The 24,915-nt window shown below is 45.1% G+C and overlaps 1 protein-coding gene across 1 annotated transcript in view; it reads left to right on the top strand.

Moving 5' to 3' along the window:
- Window positions 1-24,311, top strand: part of LOC307231527 (copine-8-like) — a gene marked incomplete at both ends in the record, with an annotated part of 54,877 nt that extends 30,566 nt beyond the window's left edge. Inside the window, 14 exons of the mRNA XM_080002278.1 lie at window positions 3,738-3,801; window positions 4,436-4,539; window positions 6,029-6,133; window positions 7,154-7,195; window positions 7,703-7,778; window positions 8,192-8,248; window positions 9,949-10,010; window positions 10,286-10,332; window positions 11,558-11,739; window positions 16,401-16,528; window positions 19,333-19,435; window positions 21,365-21,422; window positions 22,395-22,468; window positions 24,111-24,311. Coding sequence (XP_079858404.1) covers window positions 3,738-3,801; window positions 4,436-4,539; window positions 6,029-6,133; window positions 7,154-7,195; window positions 7,703-7,778; window positions 8,192-8,248; window positions 9,949-10,010; window positions 10,286-10,332; window positions 11,558-11,739; window positions 16,401-16,528; window positions 19,333-19,435; window positions 21,365-21,422; window positions 22,395-22,468; window positions 24,111-24,311 — 1,303 coding nt within the window. The remainder of the gene's footprint in view (window positions 1-3,737; window positions 3,802-4,435; window positions 4,540-6,028; window positions 6,134-7,153; window positions 7,196-7,702; window positions 7,779-8,191; window positions 8,249-9,948; window positions 10,011-10,285; window positions 10,333-11,557; window positions 11,740-16,400; window positions 16,529-19,332; window positions 19,436-21,364; window positions 21,423-22,394; window positions 22,469-24,110) is intronic.
- Window positions 24,312-24,915: the final 604 nt, after the last annotated feature.

Raw genomic sequence — 24,915 nt, 5'->3', positions numbered from 1 at the left:
CATTGCTTACATAAGAGAGGATAACCAGAACTAACTTTGGCTAATTTACTGTTCTGATGAAGCAATGTAGCAGTCATTTGCATAATCAATGTTTTGCTCAATGCAAATTTATGTTAATAATACACATAGGGGCTAATTCACAAACAGTTCAATAATTCCTTTTAAACCCAAAGGATATTGAAAAAAAAACAGCTAAAAGTTATAGAGAATAGCGATAACGTGACCAAAATTGAACAACAGATGGCATCAAACCTGCAGGACCATGGACAGCTCCGCTGGCCGCGACCTTTCACGTGCAGCAGCCCGGAACTTTGTACATTATATTAAATCAACTGTCATCATTTCTACATTGTAATATTAAGATCCAGTGAGAACTAGAATTTCTAAAGTAAAAAAATCTATATATACTTATCTTATTCATGTAATCAATTAACTGTGTGTGAAGAGTAAGTTTTACTATAGATTTACTCATACTATTCAATTGTTTTATAGTCCCTGCACATAAACCTAAAAATACTAAGTAAAACCTGGGTTCCCCCAACCCCTCGTCCCCCACCCCGGGTCTTCCCGCCCCACCCCCCCCGCCGGACACTTCATTATTTTAAATCCCCCCCGTCAGGATTTGGCACAGCACCGGCGCAGCACCTCCAAGGATTTCCTTACAATTTGACATTATCATTAAACACTCAAAATCAAGTTAAATACTGTCCGACAATTATTTTAAGTTTTATATTTATTTAGGACTGATAATTCGTAAAACAGGCAAGTGTACAGCAGTGGGGTGAAAGCGTAATGACTTCTGAATGGAGACTGCGACCAGACGCAAAACAACAAATTGCACTCAGCAGAAAAGCTTAGTTGGCGTGTTTGCGCCGGTATATCATTGGCGCAATATCTTTTGTGAATTGGACGCTAAGACGGCGCAGATAGCGGCCGCAATACATGCGCAATAAATGGTGCTATTAGGGGCTGCAATCCATTACTTTGTGAATTCGCCCCTCACTATTATTAACATCAATTTTACCCGTAGTTTGGTGCAGCACTGTCCAACAGACAAAAAAAAAGTCCTGTCGGTGCTCTCAATGAGACGATCCAAGATGTCCAGGATGAGTCTGAACCTCCCCCTGAGGAGAAGCTTCAATTAGATGAACTTTCTGCCTTGATGTTCCCAAGAGGCTTGGCCCGCTGCCCTCCACCAGTCGCGTCAGCTCCGTCAGAAACACAAATCAGAAGAGACATTGGCATGTATGAAAAATGTTATTTAAAAAAAAAATGTACTTGTTCTTGATGGGATCAATAACACACAGTCAATGACAGACTCAATACAATGCATGCAAATTAATTTGTATTGTCGTTTGCAGAGTTTCAGGGTTCTGGCAGCCTTCCAGATTGAAGGAGTGAATACACGGCTTGTAATGGGAGGACTCCTTGTTATTTGCCTTCTTACAGTAGAAAGCAGTGTCTTCTGACATCCCTTTGTTTTTTACTGAAGGTAATCTTTATGCCAGCTCATAGACTATCCAGTTATTTTGGGTATTTGTACAATATTATGTAATTTACCTCTCAAAAAACTGACTGAACTTGCTGAATCTAATGTGATTCTTTCTTGATGTTTGCGTCTAGTTCTGTTGATTCTTATATTTGACATGCATCTCTGAATATGCCATGTTTTTTATTTTTGTTATTTGCTAAGATTTTCACCAAAGTCTGCACGACTTTTGTTGAAATTCTGATATCATTTTGATGGCTCTGAATTCCTTGTCGCATCATTATCAGTCTATTCCCTCATTGCTACATGATACCGTGAATAAATACATGCGATATGTACACTACTTGCATTGTATTAATTCATTATTTCAAGTCATTTTTGCCTATGGCTGCAGTGAATAGTAGGCTGATATATTTTTTTAATTTGCCGTACTTGCTAAATTTAAGATTGTAAATTTGCAAAGTGTGTTGTAAAGATTTCTATGCTCATGATGTGGTTTCAGACACACAGTTTATTGTAGAACGTGAGCTAGTTGGAATAAGCCCAGGAGCCGATGGACATGTCATGACAAGGGCTCCTCTCCTGAGTGTGTGTGGGGGGATGGGACTTTGACCTGTTGCTCGTTCGACCAACCAACAATTTTAAGTTTAGGTAAATAAATAGAACACTGGATTCTGAAACGGTTCCCATACCTCAAAGCAACAAAAAAGTCCAACAAAACAGAACTGGTCCCCTTCCTGGGGACCTGGTTCCCCGGAGCGGCACGGTCCGCTGGCTTCCTTACCCCAGGGTGCCGACAGACTCCCCTCTCCTCCCTTCCGGAGCATGGGGCTTCGGGGCTGCTGTTCTGGCTGGTGAAGGCGTGGCCGGACTTGGCTATTGCAGGGGCTGCTTGGAGGGGTGGCTTGGCTGCTGGGCAGAGTAGCTAGCTGCCAGCGGTTACCTGTGGTGGTTGCTGCAGCTGCTTCTCCCTCGGTCCTCAGCCGGACACCCTGGGTGCTGCTGCTGCCGGTCGGGAGAGGGCTGCTGCTGTGTCCCTTCCCTGTGCCGGAAAGTCCCTGTTCAGGCGCCAGTGTGGCGGTTTTACCTACCACACGGCACCCGAGTGGCGTTTTCAGGGACCTCCGGCACAGAGACACGACGCCAGGGTTTTTGACACACAGTTTATTGTAGGGAGTGGGCTGGTTGGAATAAGGCCAGGAGCAGATGGACACGTTTCATGACAAGGGGTCCACTCCTGAGTGTGTGTGGGGATAGGGGGTTTTACCTGCTGCTCATTAGCCCAACCAACGAGCAACGGGCATGCAGCCACTCTGATCCTGGGCCCCAGTTACCTAGACCATTATTCCATCTGCGGATCACTCTGTGAATTCCGTGTTCACCACAGCAGCGAGTTAATTTCCGCGAGTGGCTATGTAACGATCAAAGGTTTCCTAATGTCTCAGGCGATAGCAGCGGGTTCAAACGCTAACATCCACCGAATTTACCATTGATTGCACCTCACATATTCTCTCTCTCCATCCTTCTCACTGAACTCTACTTAGCCAAATTAAATTATCTCTGCCCTTCCCCATTCTGAAGCAGGCCTGGGGTCCATGGCATTCACTTGGTCTATTTTTAGTGGACACCCTCCCTTGGCCCTGGATGTCATGCTTCACCGGCCCAGTATGTAAACAAACATTGGAAATGAAATGTCAGTGGATGTGTTAACATTCATCTAAGGTTATTTTCTTGCAGTGTTTTAAAGTATTTATTTTATTTTTTTTCCCAAGCATCGCCTTTCCAGTAAGGCAGACTAAAAGGACAATTTTGTCTACGAGTTCCTTGATTTGACTTTTTGGGTTATGCAGCTGACCGTTTTGTGAGACATTACAATAAGCCACGGTGCAAATAAGTGTTTGTTGAAGTTAGGGCATTTCAAGCAATCATACAATAAATGCAACAAATATTGCTATGTTCATGTAATGTATAAGGAAATAAAGGTATTAAGCAATTTAGGTTGATTTTTTTAACTGTAAGTTATTTTTACGTTCTCTGGCAGTGTTCTGCCAGAGAACGGAAGAGAAGTTCTTCCGCATATAAGCACCTTTGACGGTGAATATCACAATGGCAACATGAACAACCACTGACCTGGCATCCACACTGGGTTTGGTGACTTGCTCAGAAGTACTTTGGAAGAAGTAGTAGTTGTGGTAGTTTTTTCTTGTGTTCAACCCACCAACCCATCAAAGTGTTTCCGTGTTTCCAGGGGAATCCCAGGGAAGAAATGTGGCACCATCATAGTGAGAGCAGAGGAACTGAGCAACTGCAGGGTGAGGGATGCCTTATGTTTTCCAAACATCTTGATTGTTGTTTTGACGCATTGGTCCGATAATGAGGAGAACCTAGCAAAACTGGCTTGCACATGCCAGTCATGATTGCCTCATACACTTTTAAATATTCAAACATATGGTAAATGTTGAAAATGCGTTTCTTATTCTAATTCATAGTAACTTGTTTGTAAGACAAAGTAGAGGGGGATGGATAATAGTGGAGATAGATCATTGGAGCATCATCCTTTAGACCTTGTGACCTGACTTGTGAAGTAAATTTCTGTAATTCAGTGGTCTGCTCTATCATTTCAAGGAATTAGAAAATCAGAATCAGAATCACAAAATGTATGGGGTTTGATGTCTCTTGGTTTGATACATGAAAAAGCAAGAGATGCGATTGTAATAGTATGAGAAGTTGCGACGAAATTTGTTGCAACAATTTCCTCAAAAGACACGTGGCAATAGCGTACTTATCATTCTTAAATATATGACATACATTATCATATTATTATTATATTATACATCATTGTCAACCAAATGTTTAAATGTGTGGAGGATTTCTGTTACATCACGTGGCCTCTGTTTTTGCCTGGACTGCCTCTGACTTGTAACCCTAGGTTTCTCTGCTCTCTAGGAGTCTGTGATGCTGCAGTTCTGCGGAAACAAGCTGGATAAGAAGGACTTTTTTGGCAAATCGGATCCTTTCCTCGTCTTTTACCGCAGTAATGAAGACGGATCGTAAGTTGGCGAGAGATTCCGTCGTGCTCTGTGGGAACGTGGCTCTAATGAATTTGACAAAAAAAACAAAAAAAAACAAACAGCAAGCTATTTCTGTTTCGGTGACTTTTCCACGCACGTGTTAAAAAACAAGCCTGATGCACACAGACACAGAGTGAGATTGTTTCACGCTCCAAAAAAGCCGCCATGCGGTCGATATAAGAGCTTAACTAGCTCCCTAGATGTTGCATAATGGCCATCCATAATCCTCCGCATATATATGACTTATAGCGTCCAGCCGTCAACAAAGAAAGCCCGGAGGATGAGTGGGGACGAAAAGTGGAGCATTGAGAGGGGGGGAAATGGAAGGAGCGGAGGGAAAGAAAGAGTGGCGTCGATAGAGTTAAAGGAAAACCGTGTGAGTTTCTCTGCCCCGCAGACGTGTTCTATTCAAGACGACTTAAACAACACGTTCCCTTTTTATGCAGCTGGGTATTTATTGAAGAAGTCTAAATGTTGAGTCGCGGGGCCCCGGCGGCGGTATGACCCAGCGACACAGAAACACAACATTCATTTGATTCTTTTCATGGCAGGAAAGAATGGCAAATGGTCGCCTTTTATCACAAGCTTTACTAAATACTCCCGCGTGATGCTTTCATGTCCCTGCCAGCAAAGAAAACACATCAAAAAGAAGCATTACCCTGAACAGTGGACATTCTGTTGTATCTAGTGGTTTGTGTGGGTGTGGGTGTGGGTGTGGGTGTGTGTGTGTGTGTGTGTGTGTGTGTGTGTGTGTGTGTGTGTGTGTGTGTGTGTGTGTGTGTGTGTGTGTGTGTGTGTGTGTGTGTGTGTGTGTGTGTGTGTGTGTGTGTGTGTGTGTGTGTGTGTGTGTCTGTGTCTGTGTGTGTTAGAAAGCCTTTTCATAGGGTCAATGTGGATGCTTTGTGTGTGTTTCAGAAACTTCTGGTCGCTTTTAATGATGATTTCACAAGATGCATTGACCGTTTAACTTTTTAACCTCGGACGCAGTCTTGTGCGCGTGTGTCGGTTTATCACTAATCTAACGTGTCCATTCACTTGAATGTGTTACGGCACCTTAAAATGCGTACGTTGTATAAGCAGATTGAGAGAAGCCGTCGATGCTGTCAATCAATGCACAACACACACACGCACAGTCAAAGGTCAAACTAATTTTAAGTGAATGTGACTTTTGTTCGCATGTCATAACATGTATGATTACGTTGACATCTTAGCGTGTCTCCTAACACATTAACACCTTTCGTTAGACGTTAATGCATATCCATACAAATTGACATGTTTTTACCCCTTTCACTCGCTGTGTGTGTGTGTGTGTGTGTGTGTGTGTGTGTGTGTGTGTGTGTGTGTGTGTGTGTGTGTGTGTGTGTGTGTGTGTGTGTGTGTGTGTGTGTGTGTGTGTGTGTGTGTGTGTGTGTGTGTGTGTACACACAGTATACAGCCATTAAAACATGTGTCTCTGACTGTGTGGCAGGTACACCATCAGCCACAAGACAGAAGTGGTGAAGAACACCTTGGACCCCGTGTGGCAAGCCTTTAAAATCCCCGTCAGGGCTCTCTGTAACGGCGACTATGACAGGTAGGCGGCGCTGTGATGAAATCGCAGTCGTGAAGAGTGGTGACATCATGGGTCACATTTACGGAAACCTGAATAACAAAAGCTGCGGGAGTGTTTTGACGTTCCTGTCTTTTTTTTTTTTTTTTTTGTCACTACGATTTTTTTTAAATCAAAGGAAATCTACACCACGTATGTTAGTGTCTGTATAAATGTGTGTACAGTGAAAATTCACCTTCAGAAAATGTATTGATTATAAATCCTTTGCATGCCTGGCTTGCAAAAAAAGACTATTGTGATTTTCATGTTGGTGGACGTAACCTCCCTCTGGGCTTTTGGCCTTGCTGAATCTTAACTGAGTAATTAGTAACATGGAATTTTCCACAGAAATATTGAAGAAACACACCAATAGATTGTTAAATTCAACCTTTTGCTTTTGTTTACTTCTTTGCCGTTTAGTGTCAGTCACTTGTCCAGTAACCTCATTTAAGCTTCAGATAGATTGAGCTTGTTCTTAGTAATCAGGTAAAAGCCCTCTTATCATAGAAGAAAACATATGGATTTTGAGCGTCTTTAAAGTCGGTGACACTACACTCCACTGAACACTGTCGAATGAAGCATTTTTACGTCGGAAAGTATAATACACATGGAAAACAAATCCACAAAAAACATTCCTGTCCGTAGCTTTGACTCTTTATTCTTTAAGTCAATGCTAAAGCTCACTTGCAATGCTGGTTATTTAGGATTTTCTGTGTTTATTTCATGAATTCAGTCTCCTATAATTGGTTAAAAAAAAAAATTAAAATAAAATGGCCAGGAGTGTCAGCTAATGTTATGAAAAACATTGATTTCCTCCCCAAAGTGTTTTAAATCCTCTCCATTAGACTTCCCCGCTTCAGGTCCTTTCTGGGGACTTGGCCATTTAGAGCTGGAATCATCCTCTGCCAAAGATGAGCAGCTTGCTTTTGAGGTGTACTTTAAATCCGTGGTGCTAATTTATTTTAATGAGATGCCGTCCCGCTCCCTTTTCTCTCCCCCACACAGGAGCATTAAAGTGGAGGTTTATGACTGGGACCGAGACGGAGGGTGAGGAACCAGACGTATTCATTCAGACGGGACATTCTGTGAGAAAGAAATGTACTTTATGAGACAAAGACATTTACTATTACTGGAGTGTTCTGAAAGAGTGAGTCTAGAAAGAGTTTTATACAATTCTACTGGGCAGAATAAGTGATTGAAGTACAGGAAGGCAAACCTGTCACCTGAAGACCAAATGTCCTGTTCTGAATCCGAAATAGGCCGTACTTGATTTACGTAGATTCCAGTGAGAGGCCAGGGTAGGGCTCATCAAATTCTCTGTGTTTATTATTGTTCTTTATTTTATGAACGATTGATGTAAATAATATTTAACTAAAAGTTGTCAAACCAAAGCGTCATTTGTCACGATGGATGCTGCTGTGCTTTACACCTACTGCGTCGCTTCGAAACCCAAATATTCACGGCGAAGCCAGATATGACTTGGGTCAGAAAAAGGGATTTCAGCTGGAACTGGAGACAGGAAGGAAAACTCACCATGCGTGCTTAATTTTCCAGTCACGACTTTATCGGAGAGTTCAGCACCAGCTACAGAGAAATGTCTAGAGGCCAGTCACAGTTCCATGTCTATGAGGTGAATATCTTTGCGCACGTACACACACACACACAAACACACAGAAACCTCTACTCACAGACACACACTTCTTTTTATATTTTCAACCGTTATATGGCGACATTAATATGTGTCAACAATTGTGCATGTGTGTGTTTTTGTGCATGTGTGTCCCTCTTTCCTATTTCCTTTCTGGTGACACACATTTATCTGCTGAAGCATCATGAGAAATAGGACGCTAAAAATACCGCTCCCAAATTCCTTTAAAATAGCCCCGGCCCGTGATGTATGAAGATGATCTTGACCCTCTGGCGTCTGCCTACACTGCAATTAGATAAAGACGGAGTTGAGCGAGGGTGGATAAGCGCCGACCGGTTTAACCCTTGAAACCGATCAGTCGTGAGAAAATGACCCGCTCTCCTCTCCGTCCGCAGGTTCTAAATCCCAAGAAGAAAGGGAAGAAGAAGAAAAAGTATCTCAACTCGGGAACGGTGAGTGGAGAGGGCAGATCAAACTCACAGCCTTCATAAAACCACTTTTGTCGGCTCTCCCATGCGCCCCGGAGAGCCTGGGGTTTTTGCCGCGTCGTTTTTCCAGAATACGATGAAAACAGCCTTAAAATGTAAAGAAGAGTTGTGATGAAAAATGTCCTGGAAAGCGTTTTTTTGGTGAAAGTGCAGCCGTTTCTCTTCCCGAGCGACGCAGGGAGGCTGACGCGCTTTCAGAACTCGCAGGCTCGACTATCAAAACGCTCTCCTTTCTGGTCGACCCAAGAACGCCATAAACCCGACGACAATTCATTCAAAATTGTGCCGCGAGTGCTGCCTAAGATCAAAAGTCATAATCAAAAAGTCTTCACACCGGGTTATCTGTTAGCTTTCGATTTTCATTGTTTTTATTTATTTATAAGGCACTTCACGGCCGTGCACCGGGCCACCTCCCGGAAATGCTTTTGGTTTATGAGCCAGGAAGGGCCCTCAGATCCTCCGTTCCACCAAGCAAAACAAAAACATTTGGTGCTGCGTTGGGCTGCCTCGCTCCAACGGCCCCCCAGAGGATCCCAGAGGAGCTGGAATTATTGATGTTTTTAAACGTAAACTGAAAACCCATCTGTTCAGTCCGGCTTTTACGTGGTGTTTTATAATTGTATGCTTTTAGTATTCATACTTAATTTTGTTTTGTTCGAAAGGTGCAATATAAATAAAGTTTGATTGATTGATTCATGAACAAGTCATAATGTGCTCTTCACCAAACGTAATACCATTTCATATTTTCAACAAGAGTAATAGTTTATATATAAAATTTACACAAATCAAGAATGCTTTTTGAAATATATATCTTTATTTCTCTCCAAATAAAGGTTTTATTTCCATGGAAACACCTGGGTAGCCATGAGAAGGACACATCAATATGACAACAAACTATGACCGCCACAGACAAACTGAAAGAACTACTGTGAAGGGAAGGATCAGAATAACTCGAACAGTTAAGCTGTAAAATGAAAATAGAAAGTGTTAAATGTTTGTACATTTATTGTAGTCAATGCAGGGGTTTTATATTTAGTCGTGAGTGCAAATTGTCCGTGTTAACATTACGAAGAAGTCCCAGAGTTTTAAAATAGTCCAAATGTTTGGACGGAGACGGCGCTGTCTCCTTCGGTCAATTCAACGCCATCTGGTTATTGTTGTGGACGTGCATGGACGGATCGTACAGATTGCACCTGCGGAACTCTTCACACAGCCTTCTTTCGGAACGCGTCCATCTTGAATTACCTGGAGCGCGCGGCGCGGAGTTCCAAGGATTGGGAGGTGCGCGCCCTCGCGAGAAAAAAAATGGCCGCGCGAGCGCCGCAACGACGTCATATATATGGCGCGCGCACAAAGCGACACTACGGCTGCGCCCGTCTTTACCTGTCCGCTGTATTGGCCACGCTTTTTCTTAATAACTTTTTTTTTTAAACTTTGGGCTTGGGGAGGGCATCAGGTCCGTTGGAGTCAAAAGGCTCACGTGCAAGTAGAAATCACGAGTCGTTGGTCGTCGGAGTCAAAGTCGCGTTTGCAAGTCTTTCTCGGTTTGAGCTACTGTAAATGGAAGTGGAGTATGAAGTCATCATATTTGTCACGTGACTCGAGCCCACACCTCTGGTCTTTGGTCACCAACGCCTTAACCCCTGCTCCCCTCCGCTCGGCAGGTCACCCTCCTCTCCTGCCTGGTGGACACGGAGCTGTCGTTTCTCGACTACATCAAAGGCGGGTGAGTGGAGAAACCACGGGCTCACACTGCGTCCTGCAGCGCCTCACGTTCCGCTCCCCGCTTACTCCCCCTTCTCATCCCTCTTCTCATCCAGATGCAAAAGTCACTTTCAGTGCTGCAGTATTTATCTCTCGGGGAGACGCGGCGAACGATAAATGTGACAATTAATTACCCGTCAAGGCTGCCTTTCAAACACGCTGTGATGTAATCAGCCGTGATTGATAAGTCCATGTTAGCTTACACTTGATTTTTTATTTTTTTTTCTCCTCTTGTAGGACTCAGATTAATTTCACGGTGGCAATTGATTTCACAGCATCAAATGGTGAGTGACTTTTCAGCAGCTTTTTATCTTCCCTTGTCAGGGAAATACCTCGATGTTGGGCTGATCAAACATTGCAACTTAACACTCTATTGAGAATGCACTTAATGTTTCTGCACTCTTATTTGGCAAGTTTGGATTTGCCTGGCTAGTTGTCATAGCGGATTCCTCATAGGACTCGTTTGTGGCTTCATATTTGGCTGATTTTATCGAATGCACCATTACGTATCATTGGTACAGCTTCATATATCCATGCGTGTAAAGTAGATGAGTACTTTTCAAGTACTGTCAAGTGCAGCGCACGCCACGTCCTCTGTAAAAAGAGTAAAGGTAATACTGTATTTACTCAAATTGTGACCGGGGCTTTTTTTTTTCTCAACTGCAGAGGGTACCGGGCCTTTATTGGACGCAGGCTTATATTAGAGGCAGGCTTTTATATCTAATTCCCTCTGTTTAATAAGAATATTTGATCATATTTAAGTATGAATTTAAAATCAGAACATCTGTCTGGGTGCCATGCCATGCAATCAGGTATGGTGAATAAAGAGAGAGCTAGTAGCTATCCTAAAAGTCACACTTGTGGTGGTAGCCGACAGGGGAGGGCTACCGCTGGAGAGCGAGAGCGCTCAGACTAGGCATTTACCCCAAAAATCGATCTGAAAGCTGCTACGCAGCAATAGGAAATAGAGTAAATGAAATACATCTCCAAAAAAAACATTTGCTTTGCTTTATTTGCTTTGTATCGGAGCCGGAACAGCGCCGCAGCTCCGATCAGTTTGTCCCCCGTCTGTATTCGAGGCAGGCTCTTATTTTGTTCCTATAGAGCATGCCCCCGACATTTATTAGGGGCACGATTTTCATTTGGCTACCCGTTTATATTTGAAGAAATATGGTATTTAAAATGAAGGAATCAATAAAGGGAATAGTTGAGTAATCAGACTTGTTATCGTTACACAGGTTGTTCAGTGTCATCATTACCAGGGCAATTCAGCTGATAGCAAGACTGATTTCACCAAACGATTAGACGTTGTGTGATGAGATCCAAACTCGGTTCACTATTATTATTGTTATTATTATTATTTTCATTATTTCATTATTATTGTTTGTTTGCCCTCACAGTTTGTAAACACTTTGTCATTCAATTATATACATGTATATATTGTATATATTTATATATATATACACATATATTTTTTCTATATATTTTTATAAATTTTGTTGGTCGTAGGCAACCCATCCCAACCCACCTCGCTGCACTACATGAGCCCCTACCAGCTGAACGCCTATGCCATGGCGCTGCGGGCCGTTGGAGAGATCATTCAGGACTACGACAGCGACAAGATGTTCCCTGCACTTGGCTTCGGTGCCAAACTCCCCCCCGACGGACGGGTCTCTCACGAGTTTGCTCTGGTACGGAGGCAACTTTTTCCAAATACTGCATCAATCCGTCAATCCATCTCTCTATCCATCTATCACCGGGGTTCTTATCGTGTCATGAGGTGCCTGAAGTGCTTGGATTTCGTCCTCAGATATTTAAGTACTGGAATACCTTGAGAATAGACCCATTTTTTTCAGCAATTTTGTCAGGGAATCAGTTTAACGACATAGATTATGCCAGGGAAATGTTAATTGAATCCAGCATGGTTGGAAATAGACAGAATTACTATGATAATAGTAGATGACAATGAGATTAATAATATACTGTATAAATACTGTAGAAATATACTGTATATATTTATTCTTACATACTAGACAATGACACTAATCATCCACCCAAACATACACATTGCACAGCATACAGGCATCCGTGCATCCATACATTATTGTATCCTTTCACCATTCTTCTATTTGTACCCCTGGCGCTCCAGACGTCTTCCCCAAGTCGCTGCTTAGCCCACCCATCGCCATCTCCCTGGTTTACGCCCCCCCCGCCCCCTTCCAGATGTTGTGCCGCAGGCTCTCGTAGCCCTTACAGCTGCTGCGTTGGGTAACAGTCTCCCCAGACACCTCCGAGCTCAAGACAAGATGCATCTGCATTAATCTGAGCATTAAGAATTCAACTGAGTCAGCTCCTAAAGAGAAACACTGCAGATGCTCCTGCTACTGTACCAGACGTAATGCTTACAAGCACCAATAACCCTTTCTAAAGTTAAAGTGTCGATCATTAGAATAAAAGGAGAAAAGAAATCTGTTTTTTTCCATTAGAGACATCTGACTAGGTTTGCTGAGGTACAACGGCACCCAAGATCACCATGGCAACCAACCATATTCTGATTGAAACAGAAACATATTGTCCAGTGGAAAATCAATTCCATTAACAAAATGAAATCTGCATATATATTTTTATTCATCACTCAAACAATAGGATCGTGATTATGATTTGGATTATTCTCTCGCAAAATGTGTAATTCAGCCAAGTAAATTTTTGTTGCACATACCACTTTTAATGTCCACTTTCATATTTCTGAATATGAAAATCAGCATAATCTCGGGGGATTAATGTGGCAGTTTTCATGATTAGCAATCAGCCCACCCACTATTGGATATGGTGAAGACACACTGCACTTCAAAGATTAATAACAGTGGCATGTTGCTTAAGCACCATGCAATTAATAATATTTGAAAAAGGGTTATCTTCTGATCAACAAGTAACTTCGACTGAAAACGCAAAGTTTAAATATGCATGTTAATGATGCAACAGTGGCCATTAGTGTATGACATTTTCAAGGAAGAAAAAACTGATATGCCGATATGCATGAGCACAGGAGGCTACGATAGTGCCCCACTTTAGACACATTATCAATTTAAATTAAACTATTCATTATAGTTTGCTGATTGTCTTCAACGTTCTGTGTAATAGATCCATTCGTGTCATTGAATGGTTGTCTGTTGAAGATGCAACCCATTTTATGTGAAACTACTCATAGCTGAATTGGAACCCAGAGTCCATTTGGACAATTACCAGTCATGCTGCTAGACCAGGTTGAAGTCTGCCTGGGTTGCCAGGTTTTGCTGATCCAGCTCACTTAAAGAAAAAATGAATATGTCAGTCTACCTTCTATTATACCCTCTAGTATTCTATGACCTGCCAACTGTTACTGGGTTTCAATCATGTTATCAATGTCAAAGGTTAGGTCAATTATTTTCAGGATTATAATGCATTACAAGAGGTTTATTGATCAAGTATTGTGTTCTCAATTTATTCGTATCTCCATATCACCATAATTCCAACCATTATTTGTGTAGTCGTTCATTATTATAGTTTGTTATTGGTATGATAAGTATTTTCTCTCCTTATGTAATTCTTGGACAATGGTTTGGAAAACTTTGGTGCTTTTGGAAAGCCAAAGCTTGACTAATGTATCGTTGACGCTGAACACCTCACAGAGGGCAGTAGAGGAAAAAGACTGTGGGTGTCTCTACCCACAGGTAGGGGTTTAGGGAGGGAGACAGAGTCTTTCTTGCCATGGGATGCTGACATGGCGAGAGTTTTATTATACACACTGAACAAATAGGCTCGCTGGCCAAAAGTATAAATGATAAATAATAATGAGTTTGGGCACAGGAGTTAACCGCGCGGGCGCTGATTCGGCCGACTCGGGGCAGCTGTGCGGTCGCGGTGAAGGAAGCCATGCTGCCGTCTGCAGCTGCAGCTTAACCACGCCCCTTGGTCCCCCCAGAGTGGGAGAGAAAGTCAGCCACGACCATCTGCGCCACCGACCTATGGACCATCTGGAAGTTAAAGGGCTGGAGAGCCAGGTACTACCGGGTGATCTGAGCGTCGTGTCCTTCATGCGGTGGAGCCACTGCAGCGGGGCGTGGTCCAAACAGCGGGTGAAAGGGCACCCCAGGAGGTAATAGCGGAGGGAACTGACGGCCCAATTGATCGGCAGACACTCCTATTCCACTGTGCTGTACCTCGACTCCCGCTCTAAAAGTTTGCGGAAGAGGTACAGCACCAGCTGCTCTGTCCCCTCCACCTCGTGGGACAAGACCACGCCCAGCCCTCCGTCCGACGCGTCAGTCTGCAGACAGAAAGGCAGAGAGAAGTAAGGGTTAAACAGCACTGGCTTCCCACAGAGAGCTGACTTTATCCTCACAAACGCCTGCTGGCACTTCTCTGACCACTGGACCGAATCAGGAACACCAAGTCGGACAAGGGGCTGGTTAGCTCCGAAAAGTCGGGTACAAACCTCCTATGATAGCCGGCAAGCCCCAAGAATTGCTTCACCTCCTTCCTAGTCTTGGGTCCCGGTGTGTTTGCGACCGCAGCAGTTTTATCAAGCTGGGGTCGGACCAGGCCTTCACCCAAGTGATACCCAAGATACCCAACCTTCCTCCGTCCCACTTCTTTCGGTTGGCAGTGAGCCCTGCCCGCCTCAAAGACTCAAGCACTGCGCCCAGATGCTACAAACGCCCCTCCCAGGTGTCATTGTGAATGATTACGTTATCTAGGTAGGTGTATGCTACATGCGGACGCTGAAATGTGGCTGGGGCACCGACCAACACGAATGGAAGTGAGTGAAAGTGCTACAACCTGAACGCAGTGGAGAATGCAGATTTTTCCCTCGACTTCTGAGACAAGTATATCTGAGAGTTGCCCTTGGTGTCGTGAAAAAATGAGCCGTTCCTAAACAGTCGAAAGGGTAATCGACCCAGGGCATCGGGTAGGTGTCGAACTTTGACTCTCAATGACTGGTGTGGCCTAAGCCACGGACGCCCCCCATTCTTTTAAGAGGTTTAGGTGATGAATCTGTGTCGCTGGGGAACCTTCCGCACCACAAACAACAGGGAGTCCAACCACTTGTCCCAATTACGACTATCGTTGTGAAATACTTCCAAATCATGTTTTTGAGCGTTTTATTAAAGCGCTCCACCTGACTGTTGGTCTGGGGATGGTAAACGCTGGTCCAAATTGAGCGGATGCGAAGTAACTCATAAAGTTCCCGAAGTGTACGTGACATAAAGGTACTGCCCTGGTTGGTCACGAGTTCCTTCAGAATCCCGACTTGGGAGATGATCTGAAACAGTGCCTGCACCACACTACTGCGCAATGCCACCGCCTCGGGGTACCGGGTTGCATAATCCAGTAGGACTAACACAAAATGATACCCGTGGGCACTGAGGTCCAACCGCCCGATGAGGTTCATCCGAGACCTTGACTAGGGGGAGTGGCCTCAACAACACTCTTGGCGAAGCTGGAGGGTTGACTAACTGGCACTCAGGACACGCGGCGCACCATTTACACACATCTGCTCAAATGCCTGGCCAATAGAAGCGCGCCATTATCCGCTGTCGTGTTTTATCTTGACCGAGGTGACCAGCCATCAGGTTATGGTGAGCCGCCTGGAAGAGCATTTGCCGGCGGCTCTTCGGCACCAACAACTGGGCTATTTCCTCTCCTGTCTGAGTGTCACGGCTCACTGGATACAACCTGTCCCTAATCACCGAAAAATCCGGGTGAGTGAGTGTGGCCTCTGGACGCATCGGAGTGGTCTGGCCGTGCGCCATCCCCTCTGCAAGACAGACAAACATTAAGAAAGCTCCCTGCCGCAGATCGGACCAATCAAGGAAGCCATGACGCCCTCTGCAGCCGCGGCTTAACCACGCCCCTTGGTCCGCCAAAAACACCATGTCTGCACTAAGTAACATTGAAAAGTATTCTGCAAGAGGGTTCACATAGTAGCTTAGAATTACATGTTTTGCACCTTTTTGTGGGTTTTTTTCATTCCGTTTTTAATTTTTGTACCTTTACTTATCAATGTATGTTTTCCCTTTGCTCCGGTGTTTACTAATCTATTCACTGTAGTTTGACAAAAAGTGTGCTAACAAATTATGGTAGGTTGAGGCAGCAATGGGTGGGACATCTAGGAAAACTGCCTCTTTTTATTGGAGGACATTTAGTCATTTAGTTTAGAAGCAAAGATCCAATTTTTGTCTTTTCTTTTTTCAGTTTACTGCTCAACTTCACTCTTATTCAAAGGGTGAACATACAATCATGCACGCGCCACACTTGGCCATTGAATAGGCCTGCTGTAGACTAATTTTGCTGTCCGTGTGTTTCCGTTCAGAATGGAAACCCCCAGAATCCTTACTGTAGCGGCATCGAGGGAGTCATGGAGGCATACTACCAGAGCCTGAAATCCGTACGTCTCTACGGTCCAACCCACTTCTCCCCTGTTATTAACCACGTCGCCAGGTAGGTCCCCCATAATCACTGTCGTGAAAGTGTGTCATGTACACAAAAACACGCACACATACACATATGTGAGGTCACGCAAACTCACAGATACACACAGACACACACGCACGCACACCATGCAAGCCACAAACATGAGAGCCAGAACACACACACACAAGCACCAAACAGCCATCGTGAAATTTGCAGTGCTGCAGGAGAAATCCCCTTCCCATGTCTCCCACTGTAATCCATTTGATCAATAGATTCTCATCAGATCCTGGCGGTGTGCGCGCCGCTCTCCAGTGACCTGTGAAGCCCGCCGGTAAAAGAGGAGATTAAAATAAATGCGCTAATAGCTCCTTCGCCTCTCAGGAGATCGATACTAACTCCGCCGCGCCGGACACATGCCACGATCACCGGTGGCCTTTAGAGTTTGAGGAAATCATTTGTGTGCTCATTGAGTGTGGCCACCGCCTCTACGTTGACCGATGTGCTGCCCTTCAGGTGCGAGGGAATTGAGCGAGCGGGCGAAATAAACAAACTTTTCCCACGCACAACGGGGGAAAAAAATAGCCACACGTTTAAAAAGAAGAAGAAAACAAACATCAAATGTCACACCTCCCACTCTGCAACCGGTATATGAAGAATGAGCCCTTTAGAAAATATGCACCAAGGCGTCGACATTAGATAAGGAGCCAACTCTGAATGTGATTAGCATGATGGGCTGCCAGGGTGATTACATTCATAATGCAGCCACACCGCCGTGTGACTCTGCTAATAAGTCATCACAATACAGTGTGTCCCCTGGGCGTGGCTCTGGTTTAACATTGGTGCGGACAACTCTCTTTCCAAATATAATAATAATGTGACTTTATTCATGTTGCACTTCTCAACAGAGATATGACACATATAACAGACAATTATTAATTTTACCATCTTGTATTAACACATGCTCTGTCTCCCTCATTCTCGCACTTATACACACTCTCTGTTCATATATAAGCACTTTTAATTACTTGTGAAAGGTGCCTGTTATTATTATTATTATTATTATTATTATTATTATTATTATTATTAAATCGATAGCATTGCCAGCTCTTGTGTTTTTGAAGTTTTCGAAGTTGAATCACTGAATCGTTGAATCAATCATCATTAAAACATTATGAGAACCGGTTGTTCCTTCCGTCTCTCTCACCGTCTCTGCAGTGTTACCTGCACCTAATAAATTGTCACGTTGATGCCCGATGGAGAGAAAGCAGCTACACGTCTAAAATAAATTTGGGAACTTAAAACACGAGTCATGAACTTTCCATTTAACTTCCTATTGAAGCCAAGTTATGGACTCCAGCGCTCAACTGATCACCATTAATCCGTTTTAGAAGCGACCGCAGAGGCCGTGGCTCTAGTTTCCTCCTTTGTGGGGGAAAAAAGGTGGTGTTAATTTGCAGTGTGTGCACTAATGATGAAGAAAATGGGTTTAGGTGGTGCTGCCGACTTAATTACCATCAAATGAACAAAAAGAAACATCATTAACATCAGCCAGTCCTCCTTGATCTAACCATTATGGGGGACAGGGATGATGAGGTTAACCCTTTGTGTGCCTGTTTCTATCGGTAGGGACGCAGCTGTGTGTAGATCCCCGGCTCCACCTGATGTTCTCCGTTTCCACATCTTGACTGTTAAGTTTTCAGATTGGCTGTAACAAGCGCTTTTCTCCACCCCTCGTCAGCAGCGCCCTCAAATCCCATATCTCTCACTGTGCAGTCCACCCACACACACTAAGAATAGCTCCATTGTTCACCACTCACTGGTGGCGGGGGGAAAGTCCACTGAAAAAAAGAGAACGTTGAATTAAATTTAAATCCTAATGCTGTTTTTTTTTCTGTTTACTCAGATTTGTTTTTGCAAATAAAGACATAAAACATTGCATTGCTATAGAGATCATCAATGTTCACTATACAATTATTGTTTCATTTTCTTTGTTTCTTAAAAGATATATTATAAAAACTAAAAAAAGGATGGACTATTAAAAACAATTTAAGATTAAATGAAGATAAAAAAAGAGAAATATCCCAAAAATATTAGCTGCTGTGCCCAGCACTGTGCTGTAGCAGAGCATCTCAGATGTTGCGAATTTTATTTATTCACCTAAACAAGGTCATTTTCCTCCTTCCTGAGTGTGAACGCATCATAGAAACAACAAGGAAGGTGCAGAAACTCAAAGACTTAACCCCACAAACAACCCCCAGCCTAACCCAATCTCAATGTAATACAGCCTGAATGTATTTATTCGGGCTACAAGTATGGAGAAACCCATTTAATTTGTGGGCTGGCTTTTTCACCCATTCAAACCAACACCCATTCAAATGCTGGTGAATGCAGTCTCCATAGACAAACATTAGTTGTAGAATAAGCTGCGCCGAATCGTAGGAGGCGGCACCGTCACAGGACCTAACCTTATCAAGTCAGTTTGCTGCCGTATTCGCACCGGTCAAGTGCTGTTATGGTCAAGTAAAAACATCGACCGTACTGCAGGAGCAGGGAGCCATTGGAATGGCCTAGAGCATCTTGAAATGGGTTCACGTCTAAGTTGCACCACATGAGCCAAAGACCAGCGTGTGCGATACCAAATGCTGCCGGGGTGCTTCAGAGCTTGTCGTTACTGGACTCTGACGCGGTGCAGGGGGGCTCTCCGGAGCAACGGATCGTGCTTCGCCATCAGCCAGAAGATCGGCACCTGCTCCTCTGACCTTCCCACCGCCTCTGCCCTCGCCTTCCCTTATGGCTTATGTGACCTTTGACCCTCCTTCTTCCCGTGGCAGGTATGCGTCGGCGGTGACAGACGGCTCGCAGTACTTCATCCTCCTCATCATATCGGACGGCGTCATCACCGACATGGCACAGACCAAGGAGTCCATAGTCAATGTAGGAACTCCGTGTGTGTGTGTGTGTGTGTGTGTGTGTGCGTGTGCATGTGCGTGTGCGCACATCTATACAGTGTGTTCCAAATTATTATGCAAATTGGATTTAAGTTAAGTTTAATTTTTTGTTTTTCTATTAAACTCATGGATGGTATTGTGTCTCAGGGTCTTTGGATCACTGGAATCAATCTCAGACACCTGTGATAATTAGTTTGCCAGGCGAGCCCAATTAAAGGAAAACTACTTAAGAAGGACGTTCCACATTATTAAGCAGCCACAGGTTTCAAGCAACATGGGAAAGAAAAAGGATCTTTCTGCTGCTGAAAAGCCTCAAATAGTGCAATGCCTTGTACAAGGTATGAAAACAATAGATATTTCACGAGAACTTAAACGTGATCATCGTACTGTGAAGAGATTTGTGGCTGATTCAGAGCACAGACGGGTTGGTGCAGATAAAGGCAGAATGAGGAAGCTTTCTACCAGACAAATTCATGGGATTAAGAGAGCAGCTGCTAAAATGCCGTTACAAAGCAGCAAACAGGTATTTGAAGCTGCTGGTGCCTCTGGAGTCCCACCAACCTCAAGGTGTAGGATCCTCCAGAGGCTTGCAGTTGTGCATAAACCTACTATTGGCATAAAAGGAGAGAAACTCATGGTGTGGCCCCCGTTCTCGCCTGACCTCAACCCTATTGAGAACCTTTGTAGCATCCTCAGCAAAAGATCTATGAAGGTGGAGGCAGTTGGCATCAAAACAGCAGCTCTGGGAGGCTGTTCTGACGTCCTGCAAAGAAATTCAAGCAGAAACTCTCCAAAAACTCACAAGTTCAATGGAGGCAAGAATTGTGAAGGTGAAATCAAAGAAGGCTCCTATGTTCACATGTAACTTGGCCTGTTAAGATGTTTTTGAGTGAAATAGCTTTTGATTTCAGTAAATATGACCTAATGCTGCAAATTCAACAAATGACCATTTTCAGTTCTTCACAACCTATAAAATGTTTTGAAACTCTGTTGTGCATTATCATTTGGAACAGTGCATTTTGGGTTTTTTATTTTTGAAAAAAATACTGTTATCATTGGGAGGTTTGTTCAACAACATTCAAATTATACCCTAAGGGTTGATGACTTGACTTGAAAATTATACTGACTGTCATTTGCATCGACTCTTTAGGAAAATCAGAGAAAAATATCACTTGCATAATAATTTGGAACGCGGTGTAAAGTCTCCTTCTGGTTCTTTTGCTGCTGTGCTAGATTCCAGTAACTCACTTTTCTAATGAGAGTGACCGAAGTTACAACGTCAAGCAAATTTTTCCCAGATTGCTCATGTTTATAACCTCAGGTGCATGAAATTGCCGTTCTGGTGAACAGATTCAGCTGCACGTGACAGGGTTTTTACTGTCCAACAAGATTTGAGAGTAATTATTAGCCTGGCCTGCGGGCGCTCTCATAACCCCCCGCCCCCCCCCCCCCCCCCCCCCCCCCGCAACCAATTTGTGCGCAGAATTATAAAACACTGAAAAGTGCTCATTCATCATTTATCACCCGTTATTCCCACCGTGCTGTTACGTCCCACTCGGCTGAGATCTAATAAACAATATTGCGAACCGGGGCCCCAGACGGCTGCTCAGGGCAGGGGAACGGTGCTAATGGAAGGCAATTTTAAGCCGTGGCATGGCGGGAGACGCAGACAAAGTTGTGGATGCATGAAATTAGTAAAGAAGCAACTTGGGAGTAAGTACAATGGCGAGTGCGGATCAGACAGACCTCGCCGGTCTTTGGACGCCAAATTTCCCCGGAGTGCTCCCCTGCCATGGACGGTTGGTTCGTTTTAGAGCAGCTCATTGTGTGGGGCTGACGGCCTGTCGCCTCCTAGATACGCTGCGGTGAGAAGAAGCTTGCTGTCCTTTCACCGCTGCTCTCTGTGTCTTTAAAGGCCGCTGCTCTGCCCATGTCCATTATAATTGTTGGGGTTGGACCAGCAGAATTTGATGGTAAGCTGTGTGTGTGTGTGTGTGTGTGTGTGTGTGTGTGTGTGTGTGTGTGTGTGTGTGTGTGTGTGTGTGTGTGTGTGTGTGTGTGTGTGTGAGTGAATACCCTGAATGATAACTACTGTACAGTGGTGGTTCTGTCAGTGTTTCTGCATGTAATTGTGTGCATCCTGCTTTGTCGTTATGTGTGTGTGTGCGCACGCACGCGGCCATGTAGGTGCTAGTGTTGCTTATTTGCGTGCGGTAATCCCTTACCAACGTTGTAGCCATTATCTCTCCTCCCATATGGCTCAATCCTTCCGCCTGCGCCCCCCTCTTTCATGCCGCTTCTACCCAGCATGCCGTTCTGCTTCCTCCACCACCATTCACTTGGTGTTGATTGGACATGAAAAAAAAAAATGCTCATTTGTGGGAGTAGGGTTTCCGTTGCCATTCTAATCACGGACAACAGGCGCGTTGCTCACCTCTGCACCGCGCTGCTGGAAGCACGCTCGTCCCGGACGACCAATTAGCCCGCAGCGCCGCCGAGCCCCGCCGATTTTAACGCTGCGTTTTGCCCGGGCGCCGTCCCCGCGCCTCACATCCTACGCTCTCGTTCACACACCCTTATTCGCATGTTTTCTTACGCGCTCGCCTCTCTCTCGCTCTCTCTCTCTCTCTCTCTCTCTCTCTCTCTCTCTCTCTCTCTCGCTCTCTCTCTCCGCGGTGGTGTGCCAGTTAGGACCCGATGGCTTCATGATGCTCAGCAACGCAAACTCTGCCTCCTCACGCCGCATTTGGCATCGACAACACTGTATGTCAAGACGCTCACCCAGTGGCGCGCTCGCGGCCACGGCGCTCAAACGCACGCACGCGCGGGGTCATGCTCATTCGCCGTGGCTCGGACACGTGGGGCGAGCCTGCTGACGTGCCAGGGCTGATGCGCCTGTCTCCCTCCCTCCCTCCCTCCCTCCCTCCCTTCATTCCCGCCCTCAGAAATGATTGAGCTGGACGGGGACGAGGAGAGGATCTCATCCCAAGGACGGTTCGCCGAGAGGGACATCGTTCAGGTAACAAACCCCCGGGCAGAGTGTCTGCCGAGCATGTTGCATTATGGGATTCATCCTGGGAAAATGTCGCTGTCGGCGGAATATCCCCGAACAACCTAATCCTCTACTCAACTTGCCTTCATATGTCATGGCCCTTGAAAAATGTTGAGGTTATTCGTTTGGTTATACAAATATTGGGCCTTAAAAGTCTTTAAGCCGTCTTACATTTTCAATTCATGGGGACTTTTATGGGGAATACAAACATTTTGTTGGCTTGTATTTTTTTTCTCTATATAAGTCAAGCTCTTCTGCGTCAGGGTCAGCGTTTCTGATGCTGGAAAAACCCTCATCCCAATGCTTAGGCCTCGTCCACGTTACTTGATTTTTTTTATTTTATTATTTTACATCATGCCGACAATGAAAAGAGGAGCGCGCGCGTAGCAGCTGAAATTTGCAGATTCTCTGTCTCTTCAGAAAATCATTAGTTACACACAAAGCAACTGCTTTCTTTGAGGAGCACGGGAGAACAGAGGAGCTCTGTGACAGTCCAGGGTGGGAGAGCCTCGCCGGATGCAAAATATACGGCATTATTTTGACACCAAAAGCGAACGCGGGTGCCGTACCGCTCGCTACCGCGCAGCGCTGCTGCTGGCGTACGCCGATCGGACCCCGAGGAGTCGACCGCGGCTCCACACCTCACTCCTCCATTTCACAAGTCCATGCCCGCCCACTCGCAAATGGGCTTCGCCGCCGTGCAATCTCATTGGCTGTTGAGAATTGCCATTGCCGTTGGGGGCTTTGACACGCACACACAACAGTGAATTTTGGAAAGACCGCCCCCGATGGAATCAAACACGCTTGAATTTCATCGTGACCTGGCCGGTTGGGAACGTTTAGAGACAGATCTGAGTCTTTCAACTCAACAAACAACAAACATTTCGATGAGAACTGCAATGCCACAGCGCGACCACCCCGCACCGCCCCGGCTCAGCCCGATCTCAAATCGTTGCCAAATAAGCCTCGGACATCACGTAATGTGGCGCGATCGTTACAGTTTAAACACCTTCACACTTACCTGTTCTCGCTCAGGCTGATCTGAGGAGAGAAATCCAAGAAACATCCTCCTGCCTGGCGTTCTGCGGAGAAAGTAAAGTGCTGATTAGGTTTATTCCCGTTCTTGATCACACCTTGCTATCCGCCCTAAAGGAAACGGCTCTAACGACCGTTTGTGGAATAATGTAGTTCATAACCTACTGTAGTTCCTTCCCTGTTTCTACCTGATACCGACCTCTGACCTTTACCAAATATACAGGAGTTACCTGCAATACTTTGTTGATAAGAGAGAGATTATTTGCAGCAGGTGTATGGCCACACCCATCCTGGGCCCCATACTACCCAGAACCGGGACAGGTGTGGCTGCTCACACCACACCACCCCCACACCACAACAGCCTCTGGCGTAATCAGTCTTTGTCGTAAACAGGTCTTGAAATGTTGTCAGCAGAGCTCTGGCACCTGCGGACGCTCTGCCGCCCTCTGTTTCTTCACTGTCTTTTCTTTTCCGTTTCCTCACGTCTTCTCTTCTTATCTCTGACGACTGTGTTGACGGCTTCTCTTCCCTCTCGTCCACCATCCTGCTCCACCTCCTCCTCCCTCCTCCTCAGTTTGTCCCGTTCAGGGACTACATCGACCGCAGGGGGAACCACATTCTCAGCATGGCTCGCCTGGCCAAGGAGGTGCTGGCCGAGATCCCCGACCAGTTCCTGTCCTACATGAAGACCAGGGGCATCAAGCCGGGCCCGTCCCCACCCCCTTACACCCCCGCCCTGCACCCCCTCCTCACCCGGCGGGTCAGCCGAATTTGAAGCCACCCCCCCCCTCCTCTTCTTCTTCTTCTTCTTCTTCTTCTTCTTCTTCTTCTTCTTCTTCTTCTTCTTCTTCTTCTTTTTCCTCCTCCTCACCGGGAGGTCTGCGGCCACGTTGTGGAACTCTGGGACGTCGAGTGTCGCGAAGCAGCAAATTTCACCCCTGGCCGGCGAGGCACCGTCTGACTGATCAGGGGTCAAAGGTCACTGAACCGACCCCCACCCAGAGTTAACGGGAAGCGGGAGACCGGGGGGAAATGGATAAAAGACTCAAATGAACAGAGAACATCCTGGAAACACTGAACACCACTTGTCTCTGTGCGTCCGTCTCTGTCTGTCTGTCTGTCTGTCTGTGTATCTCTCGGGCTGTCTATCTCTATCTCTTTCTCTCTCTTTCTTTAAATGTTTACAAGGCGGAGGAGTGGAGTGAGGACAGTCGTCTTTTTTTCCCAGGTGGGGACATTCACACCTGACAGGCGAGGCTTTCGGAAGATTTTTCTGGGTCTTTTGGGGTTTTTTGTTTTTTTTTTGTTTGCTGCAGACACAATTTTTTAAAATTTTATTATTTTTTTGTGATAATGAGCATGTGCTAGTTTTAGAGAAC

This window comes from Zeus faber (genome assembly GCF_960531495.2).
Source record: "Zeus faber genome assembly, chromosome: 6".
In the NCBI taxonomy this organism is placed as follows: domain Eukaryota; kingdom Metazoa; phylum Chordata; class Actinopteri; order Zeiformes; family Zeidae; genus Zeus; species Zeus faber.
Note: the sequence above shows the minus strand (reverse complement) of the source record. Positions and strands in the feature narration are given on the sequence as shown.